Genomic DNA, 12,490 nt, shown 5'->3' on the forward strand with positions numbered 1-12,490 from the left:
TTCTGGGAAGCTTGGGTTACTTTTTTCCCCATAGGGCTGTTGAGGGGACTCTTAATTTTTATTCAATCACATGCGTTTTTGTGATGATTGAAACTGCTAATTTTTCTTGAATATTAGATGGGAATTTAGACACATGATTATATATAATTAAGAAGTAAAACGCTCCAGAGAAGCTTTCTATTTAAAGAAAGAAAATATTTTGGCTTACAAGAAAATGCATTCATTCATATAAATAGTTACTGAATGCTTGCTGTGTGGAAGAACTACAGCAGATAGAAAGGACTACTTGGACCCTGCCCTCAAAGAGTTTCTAATCTAGAACAGATAATGAATGTATACCCTTAAAGATAAAATAAGATTGGAAAGGACAGGTGCGGTAAAAGAAACAACAGAGATAAGTGCCTCAGGAGTTCTCAGGAGGGAGAGATTACTTATAGCTCTGGTTATCAAGAAAGTAAAAGAGAAAAGTAGATCTTGACACTGAAGATTATAACTAAGTCATTAATGGCCATTACACATTATGTGGTCAGTGTAGTTGGGACTGATTTTGTTTTAGTGTTATATTTTAGGCTTCCTGCCTATGTGAGAGCTTCTGTACCCACTATTGACATTCCTACTATTCCACTGGCAGTAGATTTTCTGTATCAGCTCTGATCGTCAATAGAATTCTGTTAAGTAATTCATCAAAAGGCTTTCATTGTCAGAGCTCTCAACATGTGACTAACTTGTAGGACAAGAAATATTTATCCTGGACCATCAGTTCCCTCTGTTCCCAGATCTGTCACTTTTTCCAGAGACCTGTCTTCATTTCCCATCTCTAAAATCAATTTTCTCGATCAGATCTCTGTGTTCTGAACATGTGTTTTAGTTTGAACTTGTATTTATAAGAGATGTTGAAGATAGAAGACGTATTTCCCATATGACTGCTGTTTCTTTTTGCTTAAACAACTTCCTTAGGTGTGATCATGATGGCTGTGGGAAAGCATTTGCAGCAAGCCACCACCTTAAAACTCACGTCCGTACACATACTGGTGAGTTCAGGCTGATTTGTAATTTTTCTTTAACCTTCATCAAGCCGGTAAATATCTGTGTTTCTCTTGGGACTTGTAGAGCTTCCTGGGTGGAGCAAACCTAATCAGCTTAGCCTTCACCTGTAATGTTTGAGTTTCTTTCAGAGTGAAAAAGATCTAAAGGTTGGACTCAGGAATCCAGCCTTAAGTGAAATCAGTGCAGAGATTCTCAGAAGAACCTGTAGTGGGGGTGGGGGGGAATGAATCTTTTCTTTAAACTTGCCAGAGGCAAGCTATGTTTACTCTACATTCAGTTTTAGGACTGGGATGGTAAAGATGTAATTTGTCCAACTTGTAACAACTGTTACCTGAACCTTCACAGGAATATTTACTTCTCTCTGTTAGGGAAAAGTAGATGTCTGAATCGAGTGAAATGACTATGGAAATATTAACACTATTTGTCATTCTTGCAGGTGAAAGACCCTTTTTCTGCCCCAGTAATGGCTGTGAGAAAACATTCAGCACTCAGTACAGTCTCAAAAGTCACATGAAAGGTCACGACAATAAAGGACACTCATACAATGCACTTCCAAATCACAATGGATCAGAGGTGCGTGGTGTTTTGTCTCTTGTTTTGACACAACAGAACAGCAACAGTTGTTTGTGTATCAAAATAAAAGGTCAAAACGTCTTCTCTGTGTATCCGACAGTGAGAGGGAAGAAGTCAGGGTCAAGATCTGTGTCTTTGTGTTGGGATGGTGCAAGCCGGCAATTTCACCAGGCGCCCTGTGCTTCAGCTTTTGATTTGGCTCTGCCACCTTCCCATCAGATACGGTGCAAGAGACACCTTGTAACCAGAGGTCTCACATGGGTCAGCCAGATGCTCTACAAGTCTTATTTTCTCACTTGTGTTTGTGAAACATCTGTACTTGAGTTTGAAACGCAAATTAAAGCTTTGCTTCATACATCTGTTTAATCTGTCACTGGAGAACCAGGCAGAATCTGGAAAGTTTCTTGCCCTTTTGAATTGTCTGTAGGCCAGAAGGTTTGAGAGCCACTGATGGGAGGTACTGAACTGCAGAGCTTTCTTCCGCAGAGTTTTAGACAGTTGGTCTGTTCTTTGCCAAGCCCATCTACTGTATTTTCTTCTCTGCAGCTTCCTTCTGGAGAGGTCTTGGGAGAAATTTGCTGTTTTTACTTCTTCTTCTTCTTCTTTTTTTTTTAAAGATTTTATTTATTTATCTGACAGAGATCACAGGTAGGCAGAGAGGCAGGCAGAGAGAGAGAGAGAGGAAGGGAAGCAGGCTTCCTGCCAAGCAGAGAGCCCAATGCGGGGCTCGATCCCAGAACCCCAGGATCACGATCCGAGCCGAAGGCAGAGGCTTTAACCCACTGAGCCACCCAGGCGCCCCTTCTTCTTCTTCTTCTTTTTTTTTTTTTTTAAGATTTATTTATTTGAGGGGGAGAGAGAGAGAACAAGCACATGGGGAGATGGAGAGAAGCAAACTCCACTGAGTGTGGAGCCTGACACGGGGCTCAGTCTCATAACCCTGAGATCACGACCCGAGCCGAAATCAAGAGTCAGATGTTTAACTGACCAAGCCACCCAGGCACCCCTACTGTTTTTACTTCTAACATATTGGGCACTTAATGTGTATCTGTTAAACCTAGGAAGTAAGTATTATTATTATCTTACTATTTCATAGATAGAGGAACTGAACCACACTGACCTCCTTTTGAAAAATGAGGTTTCTACTTAAAATAGGTAATATCTTTTGGTTTGGGGAGAGACCACATAAATTCTGTGGTTTCCAATTTTTAAACAGCAAAGGATCCCTTCAAACCTATTCTGCCCCTGTATCTTATTAGTAATAATAACTAGCATTTACTGAGTGTTTACCTTGTGCTGCATTCAGTGCTGAGTGCTTTTAAAAACATGGATGGTCTCACTCACGAGCTCTGCAAGGTCAGTACTGTTATTAGCCCCACATTACCGATAATGAAACTTTTGAGGCAAGGAGAAATTAAATGACTTGCTGAGTATCCAAAGCTTGTAATTATTCTGATTTAACAGGCAGTCTGATTCCAGAGCCTGGTTCTTGACCCCTGTGTGGTGAGAGGCAAAATCACATTAGCTGTGAAGGCTGTGGCCTATGGAGCTCAGCTGCCTGAATTCAGATCCAAGCTCTGCTACTGATCAGATGGACACCCTTAGGCAAATGGCTTTTTTGTGCCTCAGTTTCTTCTTCTGGAAAACCAGATAAAAATATTAAGATCTGAGAGTCTTTGTCTACTAAGCTGCCTGTATTAAGTCGTGATCAATCTTCTTGTTCATGTGACAGTCAGAGGACAGTTTAATTGGTGACAGCCCCTAAGCACTGGGACCCCCTGCCCAAACCCCCCCAGTGCATGGTGCTCAGGTCTTGTTTTCTCTGGGTTGCAGCTCATTCCCCAGTAGAGGGAAGCTCCTCTTGTCCCAGGCTTTCAGAGCCATCTAGATTGCCCTGAGTCCTAAATAGAGACCTCCAGCCTGGATCTCTTCCTGAACTCTAGACTGGTACAGACAGTCCCCACTTAGGATGGTTTGATTTTATGGTGTAAAAGTCATACGCATTCAGTACAAACCGTACTTTGAAACTCGATTTGACTCTTGTCCCGGTCTAACAGTAGGCTAGGCTGTATGATCCTGTATGATCCACAGCCCCCTGTCAGCCTGCGATCATCAGGGTAACCAGCTGGTAACGCTTCCAGCTATTCCAGACCCATTCAGCCGGTCTGTTTTTTTTTTCCCGTTCAGTACAGTATTTAGTCGGTTACAGGAGCTAGTCAACACTGTTATAAAATCAGCTTTGTGTTAAATTATTTTGCCTGACTTTAGGCTAACGTAAGTGTTCTGAGCCTGTTTCAGGTAGGTTAGGCTAAGCTGTGATGTTTGGAAGATTAGGTGTTCAGTGCATTTTCGACTTAGGCTGGGTTTATCAGGATATAGCTACACTGTAAGTTGAGAAAGATCAATATTTTCAGCCTCCCTCTTCAACCCAGAAAACATCAGTCTTCTCAAATTTCATATGTCCAAACCTCTTCCACCCATAGGTCCCCACCTTAGTAAATGGTACCTCTGTGTTTTTAGTGACATAGGCTGAAAGTCTTGGAGTCGTTCTTGATACCTCCTTTTTTCCCCTCAGATCCCACACCTGCCAGCAAAATGTCAGCTCTACCATGCGAATAGACATAGAATCTGATCCCTTCTGATAACTTGGTTCAGGCCACTGTCATCTTTTGTCTCAATTACTACAGTAACCACTAAATGATCTTCCTCACAGCTTTCCCCTTCTCCCCACTCCCACTCTGCCCTGACACAGACTGGATTACATATGTCACCCAGAGCAGTCTTTCTTAAACCATAAAGCAAATAATGTCTGTCCTCTGTTCATAACTCTGCAGTAGCTTCTTGCGTCACTTAGAGCAAAAGTCAGTCAGAATCTTACAGTGGCCTACGGAGTCATTTCTCTTGGTCACCTCTCTGGGCTCATTTGCTTCTCTTCCTCTTACTTTAGCTCTCCTGTCCTCTTTGTAGAGAAGAGGGAAGCCCATTCCTGCCTCCGGGCCTCTGTACTTACTATACCCGCTGCTTGGAACACTTTTCCCAGATACGTGCCTGGCTCGTGCTGTCTTTCCTTCAGTATTTGCCCAAATGCCAGCTTATCTAAGAGGCCTCCCATGATTTAATAAGAGGGCATCTCCTGCCCCGGCATTCCTTGTTCCCTTTATCCTCCATAAACTTAGCATCATCTTCGGGGATTTTGTCACACACCCCCACCACAACCCCCAAATGTAAGCTCTCTGGTGGCGGGGACTTGTTTTTGTTCAGTATCGTAGCCCTGGGCCTGGAACAGTGCCTCATACGTAGTAGACGCTCAGTGACTATTTGTTGATTGTATGTATGAATGGAAATATTTGACCCACGAGGTAAGCAGGGTTCCCACTCAAAGTATGTGAATCGCAGCTGGCATTCTAGGAATCCAGAGTTCAGAGTTAGCCTCGGCCGCTGTATTTGGAAGTAAATCTTCAGCACTACTGAGTAAGAATGAGATGCTGGGAACACAGTGATACAGAGGAAGATGGTGTTCCCCTCAGAAGCCCTGGGTTTGTGTTCTGCTAATGAGCTGTGTGATTTTGGACAGTTCACTGCCAGTCTTAGCATTGATTTTCTCATACTTAAGATGGGAATATAAAATACTTGTTCACATGAATAGCAAATCAGGCCATGTGAAATTGCTTTATAAATGAGAAGACCAATTACACAAATACTATTAATTTCATATTATTACAGCTTTTGTTCCTCTGGAGCCCGAGTCATGAGATAATTCTTTTTTTTTTTTTTTTTTTAAAGATTTTATTTATTTATTTGACAGAGAGAAATCACAAGTAGATGGAGAGGCAGGCAGAGAGAGAGAGAGGGAAGCAGGCTTCCTGCCAAGCAGAGAGCCCGATGAAGGACTCGATCCCAGGACCCTGAGATCATGACCCGAGCCGAAGGCAGCGGCTTAACCCACTGAGCCACCCAGGCGCCCCTCATGAGATAATTCTTTTTTTAAAGAGTTTTTTTTTTTTTTTTAAAGATTTTATTTATTCATTTGACACAAAGAGATCACAAGTAGGCAGAGAGGCAGGCAGAGAGAGAGAGAGGAGGAAGCAGGCTCCCTGCAGAGCAGAGAACCCGATGCGGGACTTGATCCCAGGACCCTGAGATCATGACCTGAGCCGAAGGCAGCGGCTTAACCCACTGAGCCACCCAGGCGCCCATGAGATAATTCTTAAACTCATCTATTAACCACCTTTAAGAAATATAAGACAGTCTTCTAAGAATATCAGGATTTTAAAAATTAAAATAATTCACATAGCCCTTTCTTCGAATGGTTTTTACCTTTCCAAGTAACAAATCTTTTTATTTTTTTTATTTTTAAAGATTTTTATTTATTTATTTGACAGACAGAGATCACAAGTAGGCAGAGAGGCAGGCAGAGAGAGAGAGAGGAGAAAGCAGGTTCCCTTCTTGAGCAGATAGCCCAATGCGGGGCTCGATCCCAGGACTCTGAGATCATGACCTGAGCTGAAAGCAGAGGCTTTAACCCAGTGAGCCACCCAGGTGCCCCCCAAGTAACAAATCTTGACATTTGCAATTATAGGGACATTGTGATCAAGTGTTTTATACATGCTATGCTACTATAAATCTTAATTTTTTTTTGTTACTTAATAAGAACTTTTTGTCTTTCACAGGATACAAATCACTCACTTTGTCTGAGTGATTTGAGCCTTCTGTCCACAGATTCTGAACTGCGAGAAAATTCTACAGTAAGTGTACCTGTGATACGGGTATGAGAAAAATAAGTACAAGAATTGAGCACACCCCTTTGGTGGGAAAATTAAGGGAGGCCAGACTTTGGAGTCTTCCAGATTTGGTTGCATCCAGTTGGTTGAGGGCTGTTTTGATTTTATTTCCTGATAGAGCCCTCATGGGAAAGGTTGTACTCTCTGATGTCTAATGTCTTTTGACCCATGTCACTCACTCGATAACCTCTGGCTCCAGAAAATGTCTTTCTTTTATTCACTTAGCAAATACTTACTGAGTGCCTAGTCCATCAGGTAGTGTGCTGGTATGAGCTTGTAGGGGTAAAAAAGTAAGTGTGGTCTGTCCTTGAGGAGTTTAAAATTAGTTCTATATAAGGGGAGAGGCAGAATGCATCAGAACTCCAGTTTGCAGGCTTTCTCAAGCCCTGCTGATGTAACTGGAGTCTGTCTTTGTCTTTCTTTGAGCTCACTCACTGCATTGAGGTCCTGAGGGAGCCTTCTTTCTGAGCCTCTTTTAAAGGACAACCCCACTGTCTCTTGATCTGGTGGCTTCAGTTGACTCTGTGTGGAATTTCCCTGCCATTCCCGTGGCTTGGTGATGTGCCTTGCAGGCCACTGTATGAAGGCCGAGCTTATATCCGTGAGGTTCTGCGCTTTGCTGTGTCACCAACTGGGTTGTTTCGGATGCATTGTTTGATGTTTTTGTATGGTAAATAAACATAGCTTAAGTTAGATTTTCTATGAGTATTTGCCTAAGTAAGAAGGAATCAACATGACGGGAGGTATTTGAGCAGAAATGGGAGGTATTTGAGCAGAAACGGAAAGACTCGGGAGTGCCGTCAGAGTGTGTCAGTGGGGTCCTCTGCGCTTCTGATGCCGGGCTTCTTGGGCCACACCCCAAGCCTACTTCATCAGTATCCTCTGGGAGTGGCATCTGACACTGCGTTTTTTAATCTAAGCACCCCAAGGCTTGGGTTCTTCTGGTGATGGCGGAGTTGCTCTTATCAGACCAACCCCCCATGGAAAACAACTCCATATGCTGGGCAGATGATCAGGAACAGCTACTTGAAGGCATCAAAGGGCAGCCCCCAAACAGGCAGAGGTGAAAGCTCGGAAAAAGGAGCCACACGGACAATGAGTGGCAAAGGCCCTAGATATGTTCTCAAGTTTTACGACTCATCAGCCTCAGGGCAAGCCCCAGGTGACACCAAACAAGATGGCTAAAACTCCGTAAACATGCAGTCTCACTGGCTTGATAACCAGAGGACAGAGCTCAGAGCTACCACAGCAGCACCTGGAAGATGAAGGGGGGATTAGCCTGGAAAGTAAAGAGCCACAAAGTGGGAACCCCAAGCTCTTGTGTATAAACTGGTCACATCTCTAGTTGACACCCGAACTGGGCATGTGTGAGACAGACCCTCTGCAGCCCAGCTGGGGCTGAAGAGCTGGACGAAGAGATGGCTGCTCTCCCCCACAGGGAAGACCGAGTTTGCCATTGGAGCACAGCCGGATCCACAGAATAGTCAAGCCGACAGTCTCTACAACATACCGTTTACAGTGCCCTGGGTAATCCCAAATTAGTACACGTAAGAAAAAGGAAAACATTTTTTTTTTAATAATTCATTTCTTTAAGCAGTCTCTTCACCCAGCATGGGGCTTAATCTCATGACCCCAAGATCAAGAGCCACAGGCTCCACTTACCGAGCTAGCCAGGTGCCCCAGTAAACAAGGCTTTCTGAGTAGCTCCTTCATGCTCAAGGGCTTAAAGGAACATGCTTGTAATAATTGAATAAACAGGAAATCTCAGCAGAGAAATAGAAACTATAAAAAGTGCACCAAATGGAAATTCTGGAACTGAAAATATATCTGAAACAAAAAATGTACTGGATGGGCTTAACAGCAGATTGGAAATGACAGAAGAGAGAACCAGTTAAATTGAAGACAGAGCAATAGAAATGAACCAATCTGAAGAAGAAAGACACTAAATAAGTGATTCATTTGATTTTTATGCCTCTTTGCATTTCAGAGTTAATACTCTAAGATGAAATTTCTATATCAGAGGCCTCGATGCCCTCTGAGTTGGGGAACCTAAGATTTTGGGGTATAATAGCACTTTAATCTCAGAGGTTGTATTAAATGATTTGTTTAGGCGTCTACTCCCTGACCAGGGCCATGATCTAGGATTAAAGAGTTTTCTGGAGCCCTGGGGTCATCAGGTGAGGAATCCTGGTATGGAGGAACATTAAGTACTTGTTAAAAAGAAAAAAAGCCTTTTCTACCACAGTTGACCTTGGCAAGACAGAGGCTCTGTCCCTTGGGGTCAAATTACATAGTGTGCCCTCACCATCCATCATTTATTCCAGAATTGGAAATAGTCTCATTTTTAGTCTTTCATTCTAAGACCACAATTCCTAAAGAAATAGAATTAATTTGCCTTTTTAAAAAATTAATTTGCTTTGTTCTGCTTTAAAAAAATGATGAATTGTTAGTACCAAATGACACATTTTGATGAAGTCCTTCTTTCCTTGGTTTCTGGACAGCCATATGTGTATGTGGGTCCCCGACGTGAGCTTCGATTTGCTTGGATCTTTCGTTAAAGGAGGGTTGAAGTGCCTAGGGAACAGTGCTCTGGACCTCTTGGATCTAGAGCTTCAGGCTCCATCCTGGTCCTAGGGTTCTTTGTCTCTCTGAGCCAGGCCCCAGAGGCTCAGACTATTCTGGTCTCCTCCACTTCGGGGAGCTGCTCGAACTCACTCTGTCCCCTGGGTTTGTATCCTGAAGCCTGGCAGTGGCTGAGTCACAGGCACTTCAGCACTTTTTTTTTTTTTTTTTTAATTTAAAATAGTTTTTATTGAAGTGTAGTATACATACAGAAAAGTACACCAATCACAAATATGCAGCTTAATGAATGATCACAATTCATCACATCGATATAACTAGCACCCAAATCAAGAAATAGAACATTCTCAGCATCCCTGAAGCCTCCCACCCTCCATGCCCACTAACAGCTCTTACCTCTCCCTAAGGATAACTACTATCCCAACTTGGCCCCTCTTGGCTCACGTGGGTGGTTTCATCTGGAGGACCTCTAGGCTGCTGGACAGTTCCACTCACCACACTTGCCCAGGCCCAGAGTGATCCTTCCCCCTGCCAGAAGCAGAGTTGTTACAAAATGACCTTTAAACATAAGTTGGCACGGACGCAAAACATGGCCTGAAGATTGGTTTTGTTTGGCTGTACAGTGCTTTGTTTTCAGTTACTTGCTTTTAATGACAAATAAGATTTCACATGAAAATCCACCTTTCAGACCATTCTTGAGCTCCGGAAGTCCCCAGTCTGCACTTCATAGGGCAGCGTTCCTCCGAAGCCCTTGAGCTGCCGGGGGGTACACGCTCCCCAGTTTGCCCCAACCTCCTGTCCCTGCCGCCCTGGTTTCATGACTTCTGTTACCTGCCTGCTCTTGTGGAGGCACTTGCCTCTGTCCCTCCTGCCCTACCAGCTGTGGGGCGGAGGCGGACTGGAGGGAGAGGAATGCTGTCCCCTCCCCCTCACCACAGAGAAGACTGGAGGTGGCCATTTTATTTGGTGCCTATCAGGAATCAGACCCTTAGGGCATTATATGTTTTTTGGCCCCACCCATTTTATCTTTTTTAAAAATGCCTCTGACGTCGTCTTAATTCTTAATTACAAAGAAACTTGCAGTGACAAACAATAGTGAGTATAAGGTGATAACTACTGTCTCTCATGAAAGGTTTCTTTTATTGCCTGATTCGTTGCCACGCACACCTGTTAGACTTTCATAGGGATTATGTAATGATCTTGAAGGATCTTCACAGTACATTATTATTACATGAGAAGAACAGGTTGCAGGTAATAGATATTATACAATCCCATTTTTAGGTAGGATTTGGTCTTCCTTTAGGGTAGGGGTCAGGAAGCTCCTTTTTTGGAAAGGGCTGGATAGTAAATATTTTTGGCTCTGTGGACCACAGAGTCTCTGACAAAAGTCAGCTGTGCCGTCAGAGCATGAAAGAAGCATGGAAATAAATGAGCAAGCATGCATCATTCCAGTAAAACTTTATTTCCCAAAACGGACACGCAGCCTACAAGTCATAGTTTGTGGACTCCTGTTTGAGAGTATCTGAGGACCCAAATTGTCAGTGTCTGAAGTTTAGGAAACTAGATGTCACCTTGGAAAGGGAGAAGTTGGAAAAAAGAAACATATCAAAAAGATCATTCTAGTTCTGCTTCTGTGTGTTCTGTCCCAGTGAAGAATTGCCTCAGGGTGACAAGCCTCATGTCTCTGTCTGTCTCTGTCAATCACAGGGCCAGGACCTCAGCACAATTTCACCAGCAATCATCTTCGAATCTATGTTCCAGAATTCCGATGACACGGCAATTCAGGAAGATCCTCAACAGACAGGTTTGTGCCATAGTCTCTCTTCCTGCTCACGTCTCGGCACCGGGCAAGGGAGTCGCCCTCGGTGACACACCGCGGCAGGCGCCGTGAAGTAGATTTCAGTTCCCTTGAACAACACATGCATTTGGTGAGGGGTCCAGGAAGTATGAGCCTTTTGTTTGGTTCCATCTTTTTCTCTCCTTCCCTCAGCAAGAGTCTCCTTGAGAGCCTACTTTCCCTAGCCCTTCAAAAGAAGAGGGTCTTCTTCAAAAGCTCTTGTTGGCTTTCAGAAGCAGGAGGAGCTGTGAGCTCGCGCTTCTGAAGCGACACTGTGCTCGCGAGTGGGCAGGATCCTCAAACAGCGTCAGATGCCTAGATCCTTCTGTGTTTGAATGAAAATCTGTCCCTGAAGCTTCACAGCAGTCAGAAAGTGTGTTCGCTGGTTATGCCAAAAGGGGATGTCTAGTCTCTTTAACAGAAAAGCCTTAGAATAATTTTTTTTTTTTTTTTTGACCGTGAAGCCCATACTAGCTCTTCACATATAGAAAGCGAGGTTGGTTGTGAAGCCTAGTGCTTCGGCTGGAGGGGTCATTAAAGGGAACGCAGGAGGCCAGCCTTCTAGGAACGAAGCTCTTGGCTCTAACGGACTTCAGCTATCTTTGGTGTCGCCATGATGACTGTGTTTTTGTGGCTCCTGTAAGGCTTGGGATATGTATATATATTTCTATTTCTTTTTCTTGCCAGCTGCCTTGATTGAAAGTTTTAATGGTGATGCAGAGTCAGTCAGTGATGTTCCGCCATCCACAGGAAATTCAGCATCTTTATCTCTCCCGCTTGTACTGCAGCCTGGCATGTCCGAGCCACCCCAGCCTCTGCTACCAGCCTCAGCACCGTCTGCTCCTCCGCCTGCTCCTTCCCTAGGAACTGGTTCCCGGCAAGCTGCATTTGGCAACCCCTCTGCTCTCTTCCAACCTCCAGAAGTGCCTGTCCCCCACAGCACACAGTTTGCTGCTAATCGTCAAGAGTTTCTCCCGCACCCTCAGGCCCCGCAGCCCATCGTACCGGGACTCTCTGTTGTTGCCGGGGCTGCGGCAGCGGCAGCACCACCAGCCGTGGCGGCACCGCCCCAGTCCCAAAGTACTACTGAGCCCCTGCCGGCCATGGTCCAGACTCTGCCCCTGGGCGCCAACTCTGTCCTGACTCACAACCCCACGATCACCATCACCCCGACGCCCAGCACAGCCATCCTGCAGTCCAGCCTGGTCATGGGAGAACAGAACCTACAGTGGATCTTAAATGGTGCCACCAGTTCACCACAAAACCAGGAACAAATTGTAAGTACTCTGTCTGAACGGATCTGGTGGGGTGAAGTGTCTATATGTAGAGGACATGTTCCCAGGTTTCGCTTCAGAAAGGAACACGGTTATTGTATCGGCCCTGAAACCTGTGATTTGACCTCTCGGCCTTGTCCCCATGAGCAAGTGGTAGAAATCTGGAGAATGCTATGATGCAGATCCGCAGTAGGGAAGCAGAGGAAAAGCCCTCCTGTGCAGCAGGCTCATGAATGAAGATCCCATCTGCAGTGTCACGGCATCCTCTAGGAGAGCAGAGCAGTCAGCAGACTGCAGAGGCCCAAGAACGACTTAGGAAACCGGGTTCTTCTCCAAGGCAGAGTCAGACCCCATCAGGTGGAAAGCACAGCTGTGGCCAGGTCAGACAGAGAATCTGT

At 44.6% G+C, this 12,490-nt stretch overlaps 1 protein-coding gene across 2 annotated transcripts in view; it reads left to right on the forward strand.

The window, feature by feature from the left end:
* MTF1 (metal regulatory transcription factor 1) overlaps nt 1-12,490 on the forward strand; it is a 42,139-nt gene that overhangs the window by 19,990 nt on the left and 9,659 nt on the right. For both annotated transcript variants that reach the window (XM_032361214.1, XM_032361215.1), the window contains exons 5-9: nt 958-1,031; nt 1,484-1,620; nt 6,291-6,365; nt 10,689-10,785; nt 11,506-12,095. In XM_032361214.1, coding sequence (XP_032217105.1) covers nt 958-1,031; nt 1,484-1,620; nt 6,291-6,365; nt 10,689-10,785; nt 11,506-12,095 — 973 coding nt within the window. The remainder of the gene's footprint in view (nt 1-957; nt 1,032-1,483; nt 1,621-6,290; nt 6,366-10,688; nt 10,786-11,505; nt 12,096-12,490) is intronic.

Source organism: Mustela erminea, chromosome 10 (genome assembly GCF_009829155.1).
Source record: "Mustela erminea isolate mMusErm1 chromosome 10, mMusErm1.Pri, whole genome shotgun sequence".
Lineage (NCBI taxonomy): Eukaryota > Metazoa > Chordata > Mammalia > Carnivora > Mustelidae > Mustela > Mustela erminea.